Source organism: Rhinatrema bivittatum, chromosome 1, assembly GCF_901001135.1.
Source record: "Rhinatrema bivittatum chromosome 1, aRhiBiv1.1, whole genome shotgun sequence".
Lineage (NCBI taxonomy): Eukaryota > Metazoa > Chordata > Amphibia > Gymnophiona > Rhinatrematidae > Rhinatrema > Rhinatrema bivittatum.
The window spans coordinates 238,695,970-238,716,611 of NC_042615.1; the positions used below are offsets into that span (position 1 = coordinate 238,695,970).

A 20,642-nucleotide genomic window follows, 5' to 3' on the forward strand; every position below is an offset into this window, starting at 1 on the left:
ATCGGAGAGGACTCAGCAAATAAACCTGTTGGAACTCGGAGCAATAAGGAATGCCCTTCACACGTTTTGCAACCTCCTGTGGGGAAAGAATGTCATGGTCCACATGGACAAACAGGTGGCTGTGTTCTGCATAAACAAAGAAGGCGGGTCAAGTTCGTGAATCCTGTGTAGGAAGGCGGTTCAGATCATGGAATGGACAGAGAAGCGACCTATCTCCTGGGCATGATAAACACCAAAGCTAACAAACTAAGCAGGATTTTTCATCCTCACAAATGGGTTCTGAACCAGGATGCGGTGAATGTTGTAACCACGATAATTCCTGAAAAATACAAACATGTCAGTCATATGCTGGTAAAACTTTCGATCTCTGCACTGATCAGCAGGAGTGTGAGCTGCTTCTATGAGGTCTGTGAAAACACAATTAGTCCCTTCTGTGATCCCAACCTCCCCTCTATTGTGAAATGGGTTTCAATTTTGAAGAAGTCCACCACAGAGAAGGAAAGAGCTTTTATTGGGACCCAAGATTGCAGAGACTCATCCTCCAGTATTCTTTAAAGTTTCTTTTAACACAGCCTGCTTGAGCCATACACTCATGATACCCCCCACCTGTTCCCCTCTCACTGACTATGGAAACTGGAGTAGAGCAATCTCCTTTCTTTTGGCTTGTGGTTGCAGTTTCTAATGCTACTGTTTCAGGCCATCCTCCTCTAAGTAGAATTAGCTCTGATATGTGGAACTGAAGGCATTCCGGCAGCTGGGTGCTGCCTGGCCCACTAGCAACCAAGTTGCCTGGCCTGCCCTTGCTTTTCTATGTGCTCGAGAAGGGTGACCAAAATATGGAACGGCTGCCCTATGATAGGCTAAAGAAGTTAGGGCTGTTCAGTTTGAAGACGACTGATGGGGGAGGGGGGTTTGATAGAGGTCTGGAAATAACTTGTACAAGTTAATGTAAATCAGTTATTTACTCGGATAATAAAAGGACTAGGGGGCACTCCATGAAGTTAGCAAGTAACTCATTTAAGACAAACAGAAAAAAATTCTTTTTCACTCAGTGCGTAGTTATGCTCTGGAATTCATTGCCAGAGGCTATGATTACAGCAGTTAGTGTAAGTGGGTATAAAAAAGATTTGGATAAGTTCCTAGAGGAAAAAAATCCATAAACTGCTATTAATTAATAGGCAGTAGTAGCTTGAGATTTATTTAATGTTTGGGAACTTGCCAGGTACTTGTGACTTGGATTGGCCACTGTTGGAAACAGGATACTGGGTTTGATGACCCTTGGTCTGACCCAGTATGACAAATTTTATGTTCTTATGTTCAGTCACTGCTGGATGCCATGTTTGCCCTGAACTAAGGCTTTCCTAGCATGTAGCCAGATGGACTCTGGACCAATGGATTATGTGCTCCCTGCTAGCAAATGGAGACTGAATTAGGTTTCAAAGCTGATGTCACCTTAGATATATACCCCCTGCAGTGACCCCAGCCATTCAGTATCTCTCCCATCTCCTAGCAGATGTGGACGCTCTATCCCCACACCAGCAGCAGTGTTTGAAGAAGAAAATTTAAATTTACCTCTAAATTAGGAGAAAGATTGAGCCCTGCTCTCCTGCGGTGATACTTAAGGGTCCCTCCCCCAGTTGAGAATTCCTGAGGTGATTTCTGAGATCCCTCAGAGGTATGTCTTGGTCCGGTAGCCGGTTTCCGGTGTGGACTTTGCTGCTGGAGTAGCTGAAAGGCAGCGGGTGCAGGAAGCCAAGCGTGGCGGTGACGGCCTAAGCCCTCTTCAAGGTGAAATTGGGTCCTTTTTATGGAGAGAAATACCATTGTTCAGCAAGAAAGAGGGGAAAAAACAACCAAGCTTTTAGATCTGAGTAAGAATTTTGTAGAAATATCTTCCATTAAAGTAGCATGGCTTAGAATCACAAGGGAGAACCTTCTCGGTGGTAGCACCAGAATTATGGAACTCTGTTCCTGAACACTGAACATCATGCAGCAGAATTTTCAAAAAGGCCTTATAGACCTACTTATTTAAATTAGCATTTGAGGGCACATAAAACCAGAAAATAGTTATGGCAGGCTGTTATATTTATGCTATTTCTGTTTACTGTTTTATATTTATTTTGTTTTTAATATGTATGTGCAACTTCCTAGCATGTAGCCAGATGGACTCAGGACCAATGGGTATTGTGCTCTTCTGCTAGCAGATGGGAGATGGAGTCAAATTTCAAAGCTGACGTCACTCTAGATATACCCCTGCAGTAATCTCAGCTCTTCAGTATCTCTCCATCTCCTAGCAAATGTGGACACTATCCCACACACTAGTGTTAAGAATTACAGCAAAGAAGAAACAAAAATTATCTTAAGATCGAGCCCCGCTGTCCTGCGGTGATACCTAAGGGTCCCTCCCCAGTCAAGAATTCCTGAGGTTTATCTCCGATATCCCTCAGAGGTATGCCTTGATCCAGTTCCCGGCCTGGACTTAGCCCCCAGTGTGGCTGAAAGGCAGCAGGTGAAGGTAATTCTCTCTCCCCCCCCCCCCCCCCCCGCCCCCGCAGCTGGAGACCTGCCGAGACCAGGTAAGAAAAAATCTTTAAATTCAGGTCTGAATATTTATAATGATACTTTATGGTTACTTTATTCTGCATTTTTGTGAGGGTCTGTTTGTAATTTGCATCCGTGACTGAGTTGACGTATTCTGCTATTGTGGAGGTTCTGTGAAGGGATCTGTAGTAGCTTGGCTCTCTGTTTTCCTAATAGGAGGCAACAGAACGGGCTTCAGTGCCAGTAGCAGCAATCAGCACCTCCCCAAATATCCACATGGCAGCACAGCAGTAGCAGAGGAATGAGAGAGGCTCTGAGGTTGCTGGCAAAGAAAGAGAGGGGGGGGGTCTGCCTTCAGTTTGTGCAAGTGTATGAATAGGAGTCTGCCTGGGGGTGTATGTATGTGAATGCATTGGTGCCTGCCTGAGGCTGTATCTGTGTATGAGAACGAATGGTGTCTTCCTGGGTTCTGTGTGAGAATAGGTGCCTGACAGGGTGTGTGAGAATAAATTGGTGCCTGCCTGCAGGTCTGTGTGTGTGAGAATGAATGTGTGCATGCCTGGGGGGTGGGGAGGGAACAGTGTGAGAATGAATGGGAGCTGCCTGGGAGTCAGTGTGGGTGTAACATTATGTAATCCACAAAAATTTATGTATATATTTAAGGAAACATAGATAAATTGTTGAAATACGTTTTGTTCGTTTAACCTTTAACCTTTGCTAGTAGACTGAATTACTGTGTCGTGAAATTGTTTGTCTAAAAAGTGTGTCACCAACATGAAAAGTTTGAAAAGCTCTGATATAGAGGGTCGACTTGCCCTCTTCTACCAAAGATGGGTCGCGAAGGTTACTCTCTGGAGTTCCACAGCATCCCTCGAGACAAATTTGATGTCACCCTGCCACTCCCATTCCAAGAGACTGGCAGTAGAAACCACTCTAACAAGACTACTCAGTCTGAAGGCAATAACTCTGGTTCCCACACCCCAACAAAATACAGGACACTATTCCATCTATTTTATCCTTCCCAAGAAGGAAGGATCTTTCCGGCCCATCTTGGATCTCAAGAACGTCAACTGTCATCTGCGGGTTCTACACTTCCGCATGGAAACTCTTCGCTCCGTAATAATAGCAGTACAACCGGGAGAGTTTCTAACCTCCCTGGATCTTTCCAAAGCCTACCGTCACATCCCAGTCCATCAGGATCACCAGCGCTTCCTGCGCTTTGCGATACTAGGTCACAATTACCAGTTCCGAGCACTACCCTTCGACCTAGCAGCCGCCCCCAGAACCTTCACCAAAATCATGGTGGTCGTGGCGGCAACACTGAGGAAGGAAGGAATCTTGGTACACCCTTACCGTTCTACTAGTGGTCCCGGATTGGCCAAGATGACCATGGTACGCAGACATGCAAAGACTCCTTGTGTGGAACCCTTTGTGCCTGTCTCCACACAGGGACCACCTCCGGCAGGGCCCGATTATCCACAAAGATCCGTCTCGATTCTCTCATATGGTTTGGCCCTTGAGAGGACTCGCCTGAAGAAGCGCGGTTACTCAAAGGCCATGATTGACACCCTGCTCAAAGCGCAAAAGTTCTCCATCTCCCTGTTGTACATACGGATCTGGAGAGTATTTGAAGCCTGGTGTGAGGACTGCAGGATTCTCCCGCAGACAGCCAAGATTCCCATGATTCTGGAGTTCCTACAGGATGGTATGAAGAAGGGGTTGTCACTCAACTCCTTCAAGGTCCAAGTAGCCGCACTGGCCCGCTTTAGAGCAGAAGTGGATGGTATTTGGCTATCAACGCATCCGGACTTGTCCCACTTTCTGAAAGGGGTTAAACAACTCCAACCACCCCTAAAGTGGCCGGTGCCTGTATGGAATCTCAATCTAGTATTAGACTTCCTAGCTGGGGCTTCCTTCAGACCAATACGCGGTCTGTCACTACGCCTCTTAACATTGAAGACTAAATTCCTGGTGGCAATATGTTCAGCTCATCGTATCTCCGAACTAAAGGTTCTATCCTGTCGGGAATCGTTTCTTTGGTTCAAACCTGGAACCATACACCTGCACCCTGTACCCTCCTTCCTTCCGAAAGTGGTTTCAGAGTTTCACTTGAACCAAACCATCTCGCTACCAGCTCCGGATGAACATAAGGACTCGGAAGACTCATGCCTTCTCGCCACCTGAATGTCTGCAGACTCCTGGTGCAATACCTGGAAAGATCGGAACCGATGCGCAAACGGATCGCTTGTTTGTTCTTCACAGCGGGAAGAAACAAGGAGAAGCAGCCTCGCGGGTGACCATTGCCTGCTGGATCAAAGAAGTGATCAAGGCAGCCTACATAGAGGCAGGAAAGCCCTTACCTCTACAGGTTAAGGCTCATTCTACAAGAGCCCAGGCAGTCTCTTGGGCAGAAACCAAGCTGCTGTTGCCTGCCGAGATCTGTCAGGTGGCAACATGGTCCTCCATACATACCTTCTCCAGGTTCTACCACCTGGATGTTCAGGCCTGGGAAAACTCAGCCTTCACAAGGGCAGTATTAAGTGGGCCACGGGCAGCCTCCTGCCCTGTCCGGGGAGTAGCTTTTGTACATCCCATTGGTCCTGAGTCCATCTGGCTACACGCTAGGAAATGGAGAAATTACTTGCCTGATAATTTCGTTTTCCTTAGAGTAGACAGATGGACTCAGCAAATCCTACCCACGGCTGCCCCAGAAAAAGAGAACCTCTGATAACAAACCTAGAGATTAAGCAAATATGGGTAAGCCGCAGACTACTCCTAGTTCAAGACACCCACGGTTTGTCTGGTGTCGGCGTTAATTGGTTGACTGGCGGTCTCCAGTTTGGAAATTAGTTGAACCAGTTCAAGTTTTATTCAAGTTAAATCAAGTTATTTAAGCAAAGATATATCCAAAATGGCTTTTCGAAGAGAATACTGAAGAGCTGAGATTACTGCAGGGGTATATCTAGAGTGACGTCCGCTTGAAATCTGACTCAGTCTCCCATCTGCTTGCAGAAGAGCACAATACCCATTGGTCCTGAGTCCATCTGTCTACACTAAGGAAAACGAAATTATCAGGTAAGTAATTTCTCCATTGTAATCCGCTACAAACTACTGGAGCTTTGCAAACCAGAAATCACATTTAAATAAAATAGTTTGAGATTTATATCTTGACTGTGTTGTGTTTTTATTTTGTATCTGTTCTAGCATTTTACGTAGATACATAAAATTTGTGTTCAGGATTTAGTCTCCCATGTTTCTCCCGTCACTCTTAAGCCCCACTTTATCCACCTTGCTTATTCTGTCCACTTACCCTGGTGCTTTCTGGCACAGCTACACAGCAGAATCGGTGGGAAGAGGACAGTGATCGCCCATTGACAGATAGAGCTTGTGCAGCTGAGAAGCTGTGAGCACATAGCCCAACTTGCATGCTAAGTTGGGAAAGGAGTGGTGCTTTTTGAGAGAGAACTGAGGGAACAGTGTTTTACCAATTTTTATCTAATAAACACAGATTTAATTTTTCCCACTGGAAAGTTAAAACCTAAAAAAAACCTCCAGAAGCCTTATTTTATATCTTGTCCATATTATCTGTTCCTTTGACATTATATGATTTATCTTTCTTTTCAGTGTAACACCTCTGCTTCCAAGTATCTTCCAGCAGCCGCTAAGGACTCTCACCTATTTTGGATTTCGGAAAGGAAAGAGGAAAACAGTGAAAGCTGTTGTGAAGAGGTTTCTCAGACTGCACTGTGGTTTATGGTTAAGAAAAAGGGTAAGATTGCAAGACCTGTAAAGCATTGTGCACACCTGTTTGTAATGGCAGTTAAATATGGAATGATGGGATGGTAACTAGAGGCTAGTTTTTGGACCATTATTATTATGATCCAAGGGCCAAGGCCCCAATTAAGAGGTTTTCTGGCACATTTCCCAGTTTTGGCTCACAACCAATTTTGCAAACATTACACATTTGGTTAACATGTCTTATCACAATGGGACATGTGTGGTCTTGCATCTGCATACATCCCCCACCTCAGTATGCAATTTTCTTAAATGTATTGTAATGTTTGGGTGTTCCTATTTGTACCCCAGATCAATCCAGACAAGTGGGTTTTGCATCTCTGGAGGCAGAGAACTCCATGAAGTTAGCATGTGGCACATTTAAAACTAATCGGAGAAAGTTCTTTTTTACTCAATGCACAATTAAACTCTGGAATTTGTTGCCAGAAGATGTGGTTAGGGCAGTTAGTATAGCTGTGTTTAAAAAAGGATTGGATAAGTTCTTGGAGGAGAAGTACATTACCTGCTATTAATTAAGTTGACTTAGAAAATAGCCACTGCTATTACTAGCAACGGTAACGTGGAATAGACTTAGTTTTTGGGTACTTGCCAGGTTCTTATGGCCTGGATTGGCCACTGTTGGAAACAGGATGCTGGGCTTGATGGACCCTTGGTCTGACCCAGTATGGCATGTTCTTATATTCTTATGTAAAAACCTTTAGGCACTGCTACTTAACTGAGAGTGACGCCTGCAGTTCCTCACTATTTCTCTGTCTCCAGCAGATGGTAGAGGTGCAAACCTGCATGTCTAGTTTGAAAAAAAAAAATGTTAGAGCAGGTGAGAAGAACTGAAGAGTTCCCTGAGGTGCTAGGTTCCTTCATGGGCTATCCCTCGGGTCGAACCAGGTGAGCAGGGAGTTGGTAATCCTTGTGCTGTTTTAGCCCACACCATCGGAAAGCCAAGGATCCTGGTTCCCTCCTTTCTCTGAAGATTCCTTCCCAGAGGATCCAGTCTACAGCCTTGAACAGGAAAGTATTTCATTTTTTTGGCTGTAGCTTTAAGAAATTAAAAAAAAAAAAAGTGCTGTGGTTGGGGATGCGGATGGATGTGCAGAAGCAGGCCGCTCTACTGAAGGAGGTTGTGCTGGTCTGGGCTGCATTTTGGTGAGATTGCCTGTGGTAATTCGATCCGCCGCATTTTAAAGTTGCTGCGGCAGGAGGCAGTCTGCAGTGCGTGTTCCCACCCCACCTCCTTGGCGCTAATGTCAGAGTGCATGAAAACCTGCAAGGCCTGTGGCAGTGCTTGATTGCGACTGAAGTCTGCTGTGCATTGTGCTGCGGGTGAGGGGCCCTCGGCAGGACAGTCTGTGGATTGGAGAGCTATCCGATCCCAGGGGCCTGTAAGGGAGGTCTCAAAGAGCTTTTATGACTAGGATTAGAAAGGCTGCACAGAGCATGATGCAAGGGCCTGTTCGAGAGGCCCAGGACTTCCCTCCCCCTCTCTCTCCAGTGAAACAGGATGGGGCTGAAGAGCAGGGGGAGGAGGCTCTGAATTTGCCTGGCATTGAGGACAGTGATGGAGAGGAATTCTCTACTAAATTTGTTTTACTTCTGCACAAGGCTTTTTTTAGCCAGAAAGTGTGAAGGAAGTAAACAACCTCTGCACCATAAAGGGCACCCCAATCCTAAGAAAACAAGAAGGTCCCCCCGGTCAGGTGTTCTGGGAACCTTCTCTGTCAATGGAGCCGAGGAATCAGATGATACGGACGGCTGGATGATCCAGATGACGACTTGGTATTCCTAGACCCTTTTACTAACCAAGGTGATGAGTCATCTGACTGCAAGCCGGGGAAGAACCAGGACAAATCAGATTTGTCTGAGTCAAAGGAGATCCCAGTTGTAGAGGGGGATGACATTAGGGTGGTCTGTATTTTCTGTAAAGAAGAGTTGAAGGCTCTTATTCCCCAAGTCCTCAAGGAGCTGGGCGTGAAGTCCTTTCCTAGCTCATTCTCGTTTTCAGGATGTGAGGCATTTTCATCCCAACAAAGGTTCTTCATCCTCGTAGAACCAGGTTCCGGGAGACAGCAATCCTTTCGAGGGCCTTGCTCTCGAAGAGGCGCTCTGAGGTCGGCTGACTCATTTTTCAGAGAGAGACCAAGATTACCTCAGACCAGTGGGTTCTGGAGGTAATAAGAGATGGCTACACTTTAGAATTTTCTCACCCAGTCAGGGAAGCCTTCAAGGAGTCTCATTGCTCATCCCTGGGCAGGCAAGAAGCGGTTCAAGAGACCCTGCTTTGGCTACAGAGGTTAGGAGCAATCATGCCAGTATCAATAGCAGAACAAGGTCGAGAAAGGTATTCAATTTACTTTGTCATTCCTAAGAAGAGAGGGGCTGTTTCGGCCCATTCTAGACCTGCAGATAGTCAATTCAGTGTTGTGGGTTCCAAGTTTCATATGGAGACATTGCAGACGATAGCCGCAGTGCGTCAGGGAGAGTTTCTGGCCTCCCTGGATTTAACTGAGGCCTATCTGCACATTCCTATCCGCTTGGAACATCAAAGGTTTTTTCGATTTAATGGTGCTGGGCCATCAGTTTCATTTTTGGGCCCTCCATTTTGGACTGCCTTCAGCACCATGAACCTTCACAAAGTTATGGTTGTGGTAGCAGCTCTGTTGCGAAAGGAAGGTTTTCTGGTTCACCCTTATCTGGATGACTGGCTTATTCAGGCAAAGTCAGAGGTAGAGTGTGGCCGATCGGTCCAGAGGGTTCTGGAGATGTTACACTCTCTGGGCTGGATTGTGAACTTGGCAAAGAGTCATCTGTTCCAAGTCAGGCTTTGGAGTATCTGGTGGGGAGATTCAATACCCAGTTGGGCAAGGTGTTTCTCACCACAGAGAGGATTCTGAAGTTGCGGTCTCAGGTGACCCAAATGTTGTGCATGCCAGTACCCAGGGCATGGGATTACCTGCAGGTTCTGGGGTCCATGGCGTCTACACTGGATTTGGTACAGTGGGCCTTTGCTCACTTGCAACAGCTCCAGAGGGCACATCTGTCCCGTTGGGATCCATTGTCTGAGGAGTTTCATCGGCCCTTATTGCTACCAGGGGACTCCAGGTCCAGTCTCTCATGGTGGCTGTCGCATCCCAGTTTGGAAAGGGGAGTGGATCTGGAAGTCCCAAACAAGGGGGTGGTGACCACGTATGCCAGCCTCAGAGGTTGGGAGGCGGTCTGTCAAGGGTGGATGGCTCAAGGATGGTGGTTTTCAGTAGAGAGCTCCTGGTCTATCAACTGTCTGGAAACAAGAGCAGTTCGGGAGGCAATGGAAATATTTCTTCCTCAAGTCCGAAGCTGAATGGAGAGTTTCTTCCAGACAATGAGACAACTGCATATGTCAATCGTCAGGGCAGAATGAAAAGTTGAGGAGCGGCCTTGGAGGCTCAGGAACTATTTGGGCAGAACAATATCTTTGGGGGATTGCTGCATCCATTGCAAGCGGATTTTCTCAGCAGATAACAGTTGGACCCAGGGGAATGGGAGTTGTCGACAGAGGCCTTCGACTTTGTTCGGGCCAGATGAGGAGACCCCCAGCTGGATTTGATGGCTTCGCGCAGTAATGCAAGGCAAAGAGATTTTTCTGTCGCAGAAGAGAGTCTGGCGTGGAAGGCATCAACACTCTGGTTCTTCCGTGGCCACCAGGAATTCTGTTATATGCTTTTCCTCCGTGACCATTAGTAGGCTGAGTCTTGCAGCATATCGAACGACATCTGGGCAAGGTGGTGTTGGTGGCGCTGGAGTGTCCTCAGCATCCTTGGTTTGCAGATCTGAGTCATCTCGCTGTGGACGGGCCCCTCAGGTTGGCTCACCTGCAGAGTCTTTTCAGACAAAGACCTATCTTAGATCAGATGGATCGCTTTTGTGCTCACAGCTTGGCTTTTGGGAGGAGACGTTTAAGATCTAAAGGATATTTGGAGACTGTGATCACTACCTTACTTCAGACTCAGATCCTCCACATCACAGCTTATGTCAGGTTGTGGAGAATGAGGCCTGGTTTGTGGACAGGCACTTAGATACGTTGCGGGTGGATGTTTTGCACATGCTGTCCTATTTACAGCAGGGCTTGTCGACGAGACTAGCTTTTAATTCCCTGCATGTACAGGTTGCGGCCTTGGGTTATTTTAGAGGGAAGCTTCATGGAAGGCCGTTGGCAGCTCATCCGGATATTGTGCATTTTGTCAGTCAAGTATTTACGTCCTTCGTGGGATTTGACCTTGGTATTGTGGGGGCTCTGGTCCCCCATTTGAATCGTTGTGGAAGGCGTCTGTAAAGGACCTTACCATGAAGAGGCACATTTCGGAGTGCCTCTTCGTGGTAAGGAAATGTTTGCTGCGAATTTTGGATGATGGTGTTTCTGCGCACCATGCCCTTGTTCCTACTGAAGATGGTTTCACCTTTCCATTTTAAATAGAAGATAGAACTTCCTACGTTCTCGAGTTTGGTGGGGGAAGGACATTTAGTGAAGGAACTTCACTGCCTGGATGTTCAGTGGATGCTGTTGCGATATCACAAGGTTATGAATGCTTTTCAGAGATTGGATCATCTTTTGTTTTGTTTGGTGGTGCAAAGAAGGAAACCAAAGCATCTAAAGCCATGATTGCTCATAGGCTGAAAAAATACTCTCTTTTAACCAATCTCTGTAAGGGTCGATCCGCTCCGAGGGGGATTGCAAGCGCATTCAACCTGAGCGCAGGCAACCTCCTGGGCAGAGTGTCAGTTGATGACGTCACAGGAGATTTGTAGAGCGGCCACTTGGTTGCCGTTGCATGCTTTCACCAAGCATTATTGCCTGGATTTACGAGTGCCAGAGGCAACTTTTGGTGACACTGTCCTGAGAGTGGGTCTTTTGGGATCCCACCTAGTATAGGGGGGAGCTTGGGAACATCCCACTGATCTGAGGTATGAACAGGAAAGGAAAATTTTGGTTCTTACCTACTAATTTTTGTTCCTGCAGTACCACAGATCAGTCCAGAGACCCATCCCCTTGATTCCGAAAGACTGGATTATTGTGGTGGGGTGGGTTGTTTTTTGTTTTTTTTTGTGTGTGTTTTGTGTTTGGTTTTTTTTTCAGCAGAAATTACGGCTGTATATAGTTGGGTTCTAGGACCTATACAAAATTAGTTGCCTGTGGGCCATGGATGGGAGGGCTCCAGGGGGCTCCCAACCTATCTTTATATGTTCGCCCTAGGAGGGAGATTGTTTAAGTTTGTTGGCTCCACATTGGCTTGGGTGTACAGGTCAATACTGAGGGACTGCAGGTGACACTCTTGGTTAAGTAGCAGTGCCTGAAAAGTTTTTAGTTCTCTGCATCTATCTGCTGGCAGGGATGCAAAACCCACTTGTCTGGACTGATCTGTGGTACTACAGGAACAAAAATAGCAGGTAAGAACCAATTTTCCTATAACATGAATCTAGAACAAGTTTTGAGGGAGTTTTTTTTTGTCCTCTCCCAGATTGAGGTCCTATGAGTATAGCAGTTCTTTCATAAACTGCTTTAATTTTTTTTTTATTCTTGGGGAAAATAATTTAAAGTCACATTTGTTATAGCCATTGTGTGGTGATCTCCTTTTGAGAAATCTGCACAAGTTTATGTGGAAGCAGCTGTTAAAATTAATCTGTGAAAGTTGATTGACTCTCTTTTAGTATTTTCCCTAAAATGAGATGCCATTTATTTTTCCATTTTTTTTTAAACTGCTTCAGATTTTATCCTGTGCCACTCAACTCTATTTAAACATTTGTAATCTGTTATAGTGCCGATGGACTATGGTATTCGAAGGCAGGGTATCTGCTATATACCAAAAATGGCTGTTCACCTTTGAACCTTCTTTAGGATGGTATGCCTGGCCTTTTCATATACTTAAAAAAAATTATTCATATTTCCAAGGAAACCTATTTTTAAAAAACCTATAAATTTCTTGCCATCTGACGATAGAATGATTTCTCGGAGGTAAAGCAGTTCACCCATTACAAAATCAGATGATGTGATCCTGATGGCACTGACCCAGATCTTCCCTGCAGAGCATTATAGGAGATTCTTAACTTCCACTATACACCTGCAGAGACCCTTAGTCTGTCTTTTTTCCCTCCATGGTAACCATTGGGCAAAGCTCCTTCTCAGAACAGTATGCTAAATTATTTTGATATTTTTGTTCTTTCAGGCATGTTAGTGGTTTTTTCCTTTTAATTTCTAGTTAGGTTTTCATTTTCCAATAGTTTCAAAGAGGGAAGCTTCTGCTACATCTGCATGGGAGCTGCTGTGCATGCCTAGTGGAGCTTAAGAATCGCCTGTGAAGGTCTGGATCAGCGCAGCCTCTGGTCATAGCCTTTCATAGCCTCTGGTCAGATGAATCCAGAACCAGTATTATGCACCTCTACCAGCAGATGGAGATGGAGCAAACTGACATCACAGTATAATATTCCTCTGTAGTGACATTAGCCTGCCAGTATTTGCCGTCTCCAACAGATGGTAGACATGCATCTCCCTACTGGGGATTCCTTCACTTTGAAAAGGAGAAATAAAGGAAAATTAATTGGCCCCGCTGCACTGCAATGATACCAAATGGTCCCTCCCCCAGTTGAGAATTCCTGAGGTGATTTCTGTGGTCCCTCAGATGAGTGCCTTGGTCTGGTAGCTGGTTTTTCAGCCGGCATGGACTTAGCTGTTCAAACAGCTGAAAGCAGCGGGTGCAGGAAGCAGAGCGCAGTGATGACTGCACTTGCCCTCTCCCTCCACAGCAAGAGACCATCTTTGTACTCAGCCAGGAAGAGCTGAGCTGAGGTAAGCTTAAAAAAATAAATAAAATATATATATAATTAAACAGAGAAGGAGGGCTTCTTGTGTAGATCTTCCTTCTTCCTTCCGTCTCCGTGCTCAGTGTGCCGTTTCAATGTTCGAACTGCTCCGTGGGAGGTTAAGGGACAGGGGCAGCCCGGCGGGTTGAGCAGCCTCTGTAGGCTAAGTCTCACTCAGGCTTTTTTGCTGTGCACCACGTGGTAGGCCTCAACAGTGTTTTGCACACTTAATCTGTCAGGGCTTCCCAAACCTGTCCTGGGGATCCCACAGAGTCGGGTTTTCAGGATATCCACAATGAATATGCATAAGATACAGTTGCATATCATGAAGACTCAGTATATGCAAATTTATCTCATGCATATTCATTGTGAATATCCTGAAAACCCGACTGACTCTGGGGTCCCCAGGACAGTTTGGGAAGTCCTGGTCTGTTAGGCTGCTCTCTTCAGGATTGTTGGTTTGGCTTATGCGTCCATGTTGTGTGTCCAGTTTTTGGACACTTAGTCTGGCCTCTGTTCGTGTGGCCAAGTTAAGCGTCCTTAGTGGCCATATGCTTACCTGTGCACACAAGTTTGGCATTTGCTTTGCTTTTGTTTTACAGCACCTGTCCTTAAGGATGCTTTGGTGTTGGGATGCCTAGATTTTTTGGATGCCTAAAAAAAAAAAAAGCTGGACGCATGCCTTCAGTTGTCACTTGGCAAACTGTCAGCCTAATGGCGCCTATACCTGAGAAGCCTAAGCGCTTTTCTCTCTGTGCTGCTTGTCATATTCGGGCATCTCACCCTGGAGTGTTGGCTATCTTGTGTCAGTGCTGTTTGGAGGCTCGGAGATTTTTTCTTACTCTGATTTCGCTAAGTATGTTATTCCCAGCTGGAATGAAGGTCTGGGTACCTTCAGGAGTACCTGATCTTGGAACTCCCCTAAGTGGCTCATCAGCAGGGCAAGGTAGCACAGTGTGTGTGCGCCTCAGGTGCCTTCTGGTTCTGGAATGGATCTTTCTACATTTTCATGGGTAGAATTTTTTTTCCAGGGATTTTAATCCTTTCTTCAGGTGCAGTCCTCGGCCCCATCCAATGCTCCCAGGGCAGAGTCGCAGGTGGAGACCCCTCTCTTGCTTGGTTTTACTGTTAAGCACCGGAATACACCTAGATCAGCAGCGGGTTTGCCCGATGGGGATACAAATGGCATGGATGATGAGGCTGATCCTGACACTCTACTGGATGGAGAAATTTCTCAGAGACTAGGTTATGCTATGGTTCTTTCATAGAGATGATCTGCTGGCCCTGATTTCCCAGACCTTGAAAATGTTGGATCTGACTGGGGCAAATTCCATGTCTGAGCCAAATGGAATCTAAAATGGAATTTTTTGTTTCCAACGTAAAGCCGCTTTTTTCTTTTTTTTTTTTCCCTTTGTGACAGGCCATTCAAGAATTGATTGATCTTGAGTGGGGCGCCCCAGAGGTTAATTTCAAAGGGGGACAAATTTTTGAAGGCCTGTTTCCTCTGAATCCAGTGGTGAGAGAGAGTTTACATTCTCCAAAGGTGTATGCACTTGTATATGCAGTCTCCAAGCAGACGACTATTCCCTTGGAGGGAAGAGCACCCTTGAAGGATGTATGCAATAAGAGGATTGAGACTATCCTTAAGCAAGCATTTGAAGCAGTGGCAATTACTTTGCTCTTTGCTGCTTATTGTTCCCTGTTGGCTTGCTCTTGTTTACTTTTCTATCAGGAGGTTGATGATTCTGGGGTGAACTCCAGGGCAATTATGAAGCCGGCAGCCGCTTTCTTGGCAGATGCGGGCTACGATTTGATCCGCACCTCAGCCAGAGGGGTGGCTTCAGTAATAGCGGCAGGCATCAGTTATGGTTGAGGAATTGGTCAGCCCATGTGACCTCCAAGGATAACCTCACAAAATTGCCCTTTACAGGCTTGCTTTTGTTCGGAAGCAAGTTGGAGAAATTGGCCAGTAGGTAAGGCGAATTACCGGTTCCTCGATTACCGGAGAATAAATAGCAGGCACCATGTTTCTTAGCATGAGAGGTCATACTAGGGGAGCCAAACATTTTTGACCGTATAGAGGACCGGCCTTTCAGAGGACTCAGCCTTTCGGTAGGTCTCAGTCCTTTCATCTCATACAACCCAATAGGGGCACAGGCTCGGGTGGTGGTTCCTCCCAAGCCTCCCAATGAAGGTTTGTCGATCCACCCCCTGGGAACCGGAGATAAGGGGACATCTCTCTTTTATTAGAGGTGGATCGAGACCATAATGGATCAATGGGTCCTGGAGGTGATGCGAGAAGGATATGCATTAATTTCCCAGTGTTCTTTGGGACATTTTCATGGTGTCTTCCTGCCTCTCCCTGCAGAAGAACAGGCAGTGGAGGTAACATTCACAAGGCTCCTCAGTCTGAGGGCTGTGGTTCCTAGTGCCCATGTCTCAAGAAAATATGGGGCGATATTCCATTCGTTTCATTGTGCCCAAAAAAGAGGGCTCCTTCGTTCTATCCTGAATCTCAAAGGAGTCTGCCATCATCGAGTGGATACATTTTCACTGGACTCAGGAGAGCATGGAATTTTTTACCTCTCTGGACCTGTCCGAGGCATATCTTCTCATTCCCATCAGACTAGAACATTGTTTTGTGCACTTCTCAGTTCTGGGCATTGCTTTTTGGTCTGGTCACAGCTCCCAGGATTTTTCCAAGGTAGTGGTAATAGCTGTGGCACAGTTGAGAGAGGATGGAATCCTCATACACCCATATTTAGATGAATGGCTTATTCGGGCTAAGTCGCTGGAAGAGAGCTACCTAATGACCCGCAAGGTTATCTCCCTGTTGTTGGAACTTGGCTGGGTGGTGGACCTGGCCAGGAGCAGTCTTCAGCCTTCTCAGTCATTTGAATACCTCTGGGTTCAATTTGACACAAAACAGAGCAAGGTTTTCCTGCAGGAATCTCGTATTCTGAAGTTGTTGGCACAGCTGCGGCTGAACATTCTGTGCCCAACTGTATGGTCCTAGCTACAAGTGCTTTGTTGAATGGTAGCAACCCTGGAGGTGGTGCAGTGGGCAAGGGCGCATATGCGGCCTCTCCAGTGTTTCCTGCAGTTTTAGTGGAGTCTGCAGTCTCAGGACTATTAGATTCAACCTCATCTGCCATTGGAGGTAGCCTCCCAACTGCAGTGGTGGCTACATGCAGATCTAAGGAAGGGAGTTTTCCTTAGCATCACCAGACTGGCTAGTACTCATGACAGATGCAGATCTCCTCAGTTGGGGAGCCCACTTTCAGGAACTGGCAGCACAAGGGTGCTGGACTGCAGAAGAATCTTTCTGGAACATCAAGAGTAGGGAGGAACAAAGAGCCAGCAAGTGGAGCAGGAAATAGATCAACTTATGGAATGGGCTGATGGGCATCTCGAAATGACCTCAGCCTCATGCATAGCTGGAAAAGACAATGTAAGAGCAGGCTTTCTCAACAGGGAGTCTGGACTCATGAGAATGGGCATTGTTAGACGAGGCATTTCAACTGATTCTGGATCGCTGTGGTTGCGTTTTCTAGACCTGATGGCATCTTCTCACAAGGCGAAAGTTCCTTGATTCTTCAGTCACAGGAGAGATCCAAAGTCATTGGGGATCAATGGTAGTGTGCAGGAGTGGCCGCAAGACAAGTTGCTATATGGCTTTCCTCCATGGCCCATGTTGGGCAGATTGATTCAGAGGGTCGAGCACCACAGAGGAATGGTGCTCTTGGTTGCTCCAGACTGGCCCAGGAGACCATGGTATGCGGATCTGCAACGACTCCTGGTGGACTCGCCCCTTCGACTTCCGGCACACAGGAATCTGTTGTGGCACAGACCTGTTCTTCATGAAGATTCGACTTTATTTTATTTTCTGATATGACCCTTGAAAGGGCTTGCTTGCTGAAACATGGGTACTCTGCGGCAGTGATTTCCACCTTGCTAAGAGATAGAAAGTTCTCCACTTCCTTAGCCTATGTGCGGGTTGGTGAGTATTTGAGGCCTGGTATGAAGGTTGAGGTGCTCTTGGAATTTTTGCAGGATGGATGAATAAAGACTTGGCCTTCAATTCTTTAAAGGTACAAATGACAGTTCTCGCCTGTTTCAGGGGTCAGGTGAATGGTAGTTCCTTGTTGGTTCAGCCTGATGTGGCCCATTTCCTGAAAGCAGTGAAACATCTTCGTCCTCCCTTTCAGTTTTCAGTACCCATGTGGAGTTTTAATGTGATGTTGCATTTTTTATCGGGCCATACATTTAGACCGATGCGCAGCCTTTCCTTGCGCTTACTGACCCTCAAAGCAATGTTTCTTGTAGCAATTTGTTCTGCATGTAGATTTTCTGAGCTGCAAGCCTTGTCTTGCTGGGAACTATACAGGTGCATACTGTTACTTCCTTTTTTTTTTTTTTACCAAAAGTGGTCTCTGATTTTTCACTTGAACCAGTCCATCTCCCTGACGTCTCTGGACAGGGAAAGAGATGTAGAGGAGTATCGACTGTTGCGACCCTTGGATGTCAAGAGATGTATTGTCAGGTATCTGGAGGTTACTAAGCCTTTCCGGAAGACGGATCGCCTGTTAGTCCTCCACGGTGGTAGTAAACAGGACGACCTGGCTTCGTGGGCTACAATAGGTCGTTGGATTAAGGAGGTAGTCACAGCCACATACATGGATACTGAAAAGCCATTTCCTAGCCAGGTTAGGGCTCATTCCATTAGGGCTCTGACAGTATCATGAGTGGAAGTTAGATTGTCTCCCATCGATATTTGCCGAGCTGTGACGTGGTCCTCTTTACACACCTTTTCCAGATATTATTGTTTGGTTGTGAAGGCCCATGAGGACGCAGCCTTTGCACATGTGGTTTTCACAGGTCCGTGGGCAGCCTCTCACCCTATTCGGGAGAAGCTTGGGTACAACCCACTGGTTCTGGATTCATCTGACCAGATACTACGTAATGAGAAATTACTACTTACCTGATAATTTCCTTTTCTTTAGAATATCAGATGAATCCAGCTTCCTGCCCTTGGCTGCTGAATGCTGTGTTATGGTCCTCCTGAATGGCTATATGTTACAGGGATTACTGGTAAGTGTTAATCCAGTCCCTAGACGAGTGGTGTTATATTTCTTGTCTGTGATCAGTGTTTCATTTGGATAAGGATAGAAATGGTTATCTGCTCTTAATCATGTTTTTTGCTAGTCTGTCCACAATTGCTTTTGAAGAGAATACTGGCAGGCTGATGTCACTGCAGGGGTATATGTACTGTGACATCAGTTTGCTCAGTCTCCCATCTGCTGGTAGAGAGGCATAACCCACTGGTTCTGGATTCATCTGACCATCCTAAAGAAAAGGAAAGTATCAGGTAAGTAGTAGTTTCTCATTTGAGAGGTTTGCATACAATGGATACAGTGCATACAAATCTTTTCTTTCATGCATATTCATTTTGGATATTGTGAAATCCAGACTGGCTAGGTATGTCCTATCAATTTGGTTGAGAACTAGTACTTCAGAACATATATTATAGCTAAGTAGCTTTGTTTTGATGAGTATCTCCCTGCTGGATACTGCTGCTCCTTTCCACATAACAGGCTCTTTTATCAGCAAAGTGCCAGCAGACTTCCATTAACTGTATTTGATTACTTGCATGTCACGTCACATATTTTTGTGACACTGTGATTTTTACTGTTCTTCACTCTGATTCCCAATAGGCTGGTTACAAAAAGAGGTTATGGAAGAAGTCGGCTGCCAGAAAAAAACGTTTGCGAGAAGAAGTATTCTGTAACAGAACCCAAAGTATATTGTTAGATAAAATGACAACTTCATTCTGGAAGAGAAGAAACTGGTTTGTCAATGATCCCTACCAGAAGTATCACGATCGCACCAACCTGAAAGTGTAGATACTGCTGTGTTAGCTTGTCTCTTAAGATCCACACTGCTCACAGACAACTTCAGAAACTCCTAATTAAAGCCACAAGTGTTTAGACTTTATCTAAATGTTCAAAGTACTTATGTGAGTTACTGCTTCCAACTGACTTAAATCGCTGTTTTCAGTGTTGAGTTCTGCTTTCTATAAAGCTGGTAGCAGAGCTGGAGAAAGAACATTGAGCTAAAATTAATTGACTGCAAAAACAGATAATTTTTCCTTTGGGTTAGCTAGCAGTGTTACCTGATCCCACCCTCAGCTACCCCATGAAATTCTCATGTTAATCTTCATTCCTTTCCTTTAATATTGGGATACATTTCTTATCTTGCCTTATTAAAGGAGGGATTTGGTAGGAAAGGGGAAGCTTATTGTCCAACGAGCTTAAAGTATCTGATGCTCAAGTGGGTCTTTGGCTATGAATGCCTGCTGATGCTGGGAGAATGTTTTTCTGCCAGCAGTAGAACAGTCTACATCAGTTTATTCCCCCAGGAGCTGTTAGAGTTCAAGCAGCACTGAACCTCTTAGTTTCAGATTAGGATTGCTGTAAATCTGGAGTTAAAATTAATTGTCCAGCTTGGCAGGCAATTTTCATATACTAAACAATAACATGTCTTTAAATATTTAATAGAGACCTCAAATAGTAAAATTTGTTGTGTACTTATTTCTCATCTTTAAAGTATTTGCTTTTCTGTTATGCTGTCTTTAGCAATACCTAGTGACTGAATTTGTGAACTTTTTTCAGTTAATCATAGCTGAAAAAAATTTAAATTTTTAGTTTTGAAAAAATGTTCATCTTCTGTTGAGCTACTCTAAGATGGTATTTTCAAATATATTTAGTTTTTTTTTAAACTTGGGAGGAAATAAAGATGCACCATGTGAGTCAATTAATGTTGTGCATAGTAAAACGTAATTGCAGCCCCCAGTTCTCTGCAGCAGCATGGGATATATTCTGAGGGAAGAGTTAGAAAATGCTGTAGCAATTCTATGGCATATGTGAATGTTAAATCATGTTAATTTTATTTTACTTAATAAAAATCACTTTCTGACATTTGTGTCTGGATGATTTTAGTTTTTTGGGCTGGGGAAGGGGATCTTAATGATTAGAATAGGAAGAGATTAAGGGATAGGTTTGGGATCTTGAGAATATGTAAGAGACCTTCATTTTCAGTTTTTTATTTTTCCTGAGAATTTCAATGTTCCAACAAAAAAAAGATCAATGAAAAAATGACCTCATTATAAAACATAGGAGAAAAGTCATTTTTCTACTAATTTATTTTTGTTATAACATTGATATTCCCAGGAAAAATAAAAACTGAAACCAAAGGTCCCTAAAGATAGGAAAAGGAGAAGATCCCAAGGCTGGGTGATTGGTGGGGGACAAAGGCTCTATTCTAAGGTTTGTACACTGCCTTTCTGGTCCATCAAAGGACCATCCAATGCAATTTACAGCAATAAAATACATAAACACTTATGTAATTTTAGAAGTAATCTACTTAAGTCTGGCAATTAAAAAGAGTATAAATTGCCAAATAAATAATAAATGTGTAGT

At 45.1% G+C, this 20,642-nt stretch overlaps 1 protein-coding gene across 1 annotated transcript in view; it reads left to right on the forward strand.

Moving 5' to 3' along the window:
- The window catches only part of MRPL35 (mitochondrial ribosomal protein L35), a 34,383-nt gene extending 14,242 nt beyond the window's left edge, over nucleotides 1-20,141 (forward strand). The window contains exons 4-5 of the mRNA XM_029592765.1: nucleotides 6,166-6,310; nucleotides 18,879-20,141. Of these exons, the coding sequence (XP_029448625.1) occupies nucleotides 6,166-6,310; nucleotides 18,879-19,067 (334 nt within the window). The 3' untranslated portion in view covers nucleotides 19,068-20,141. The remainder of the gene's footprint in view (nucleotides 1-6,165; nucleotides 6,311-18,878) is intronic.
- The last annotated feature ends 501 nt before the right edge of the window (nucleotides 20,142-20,642 follow it).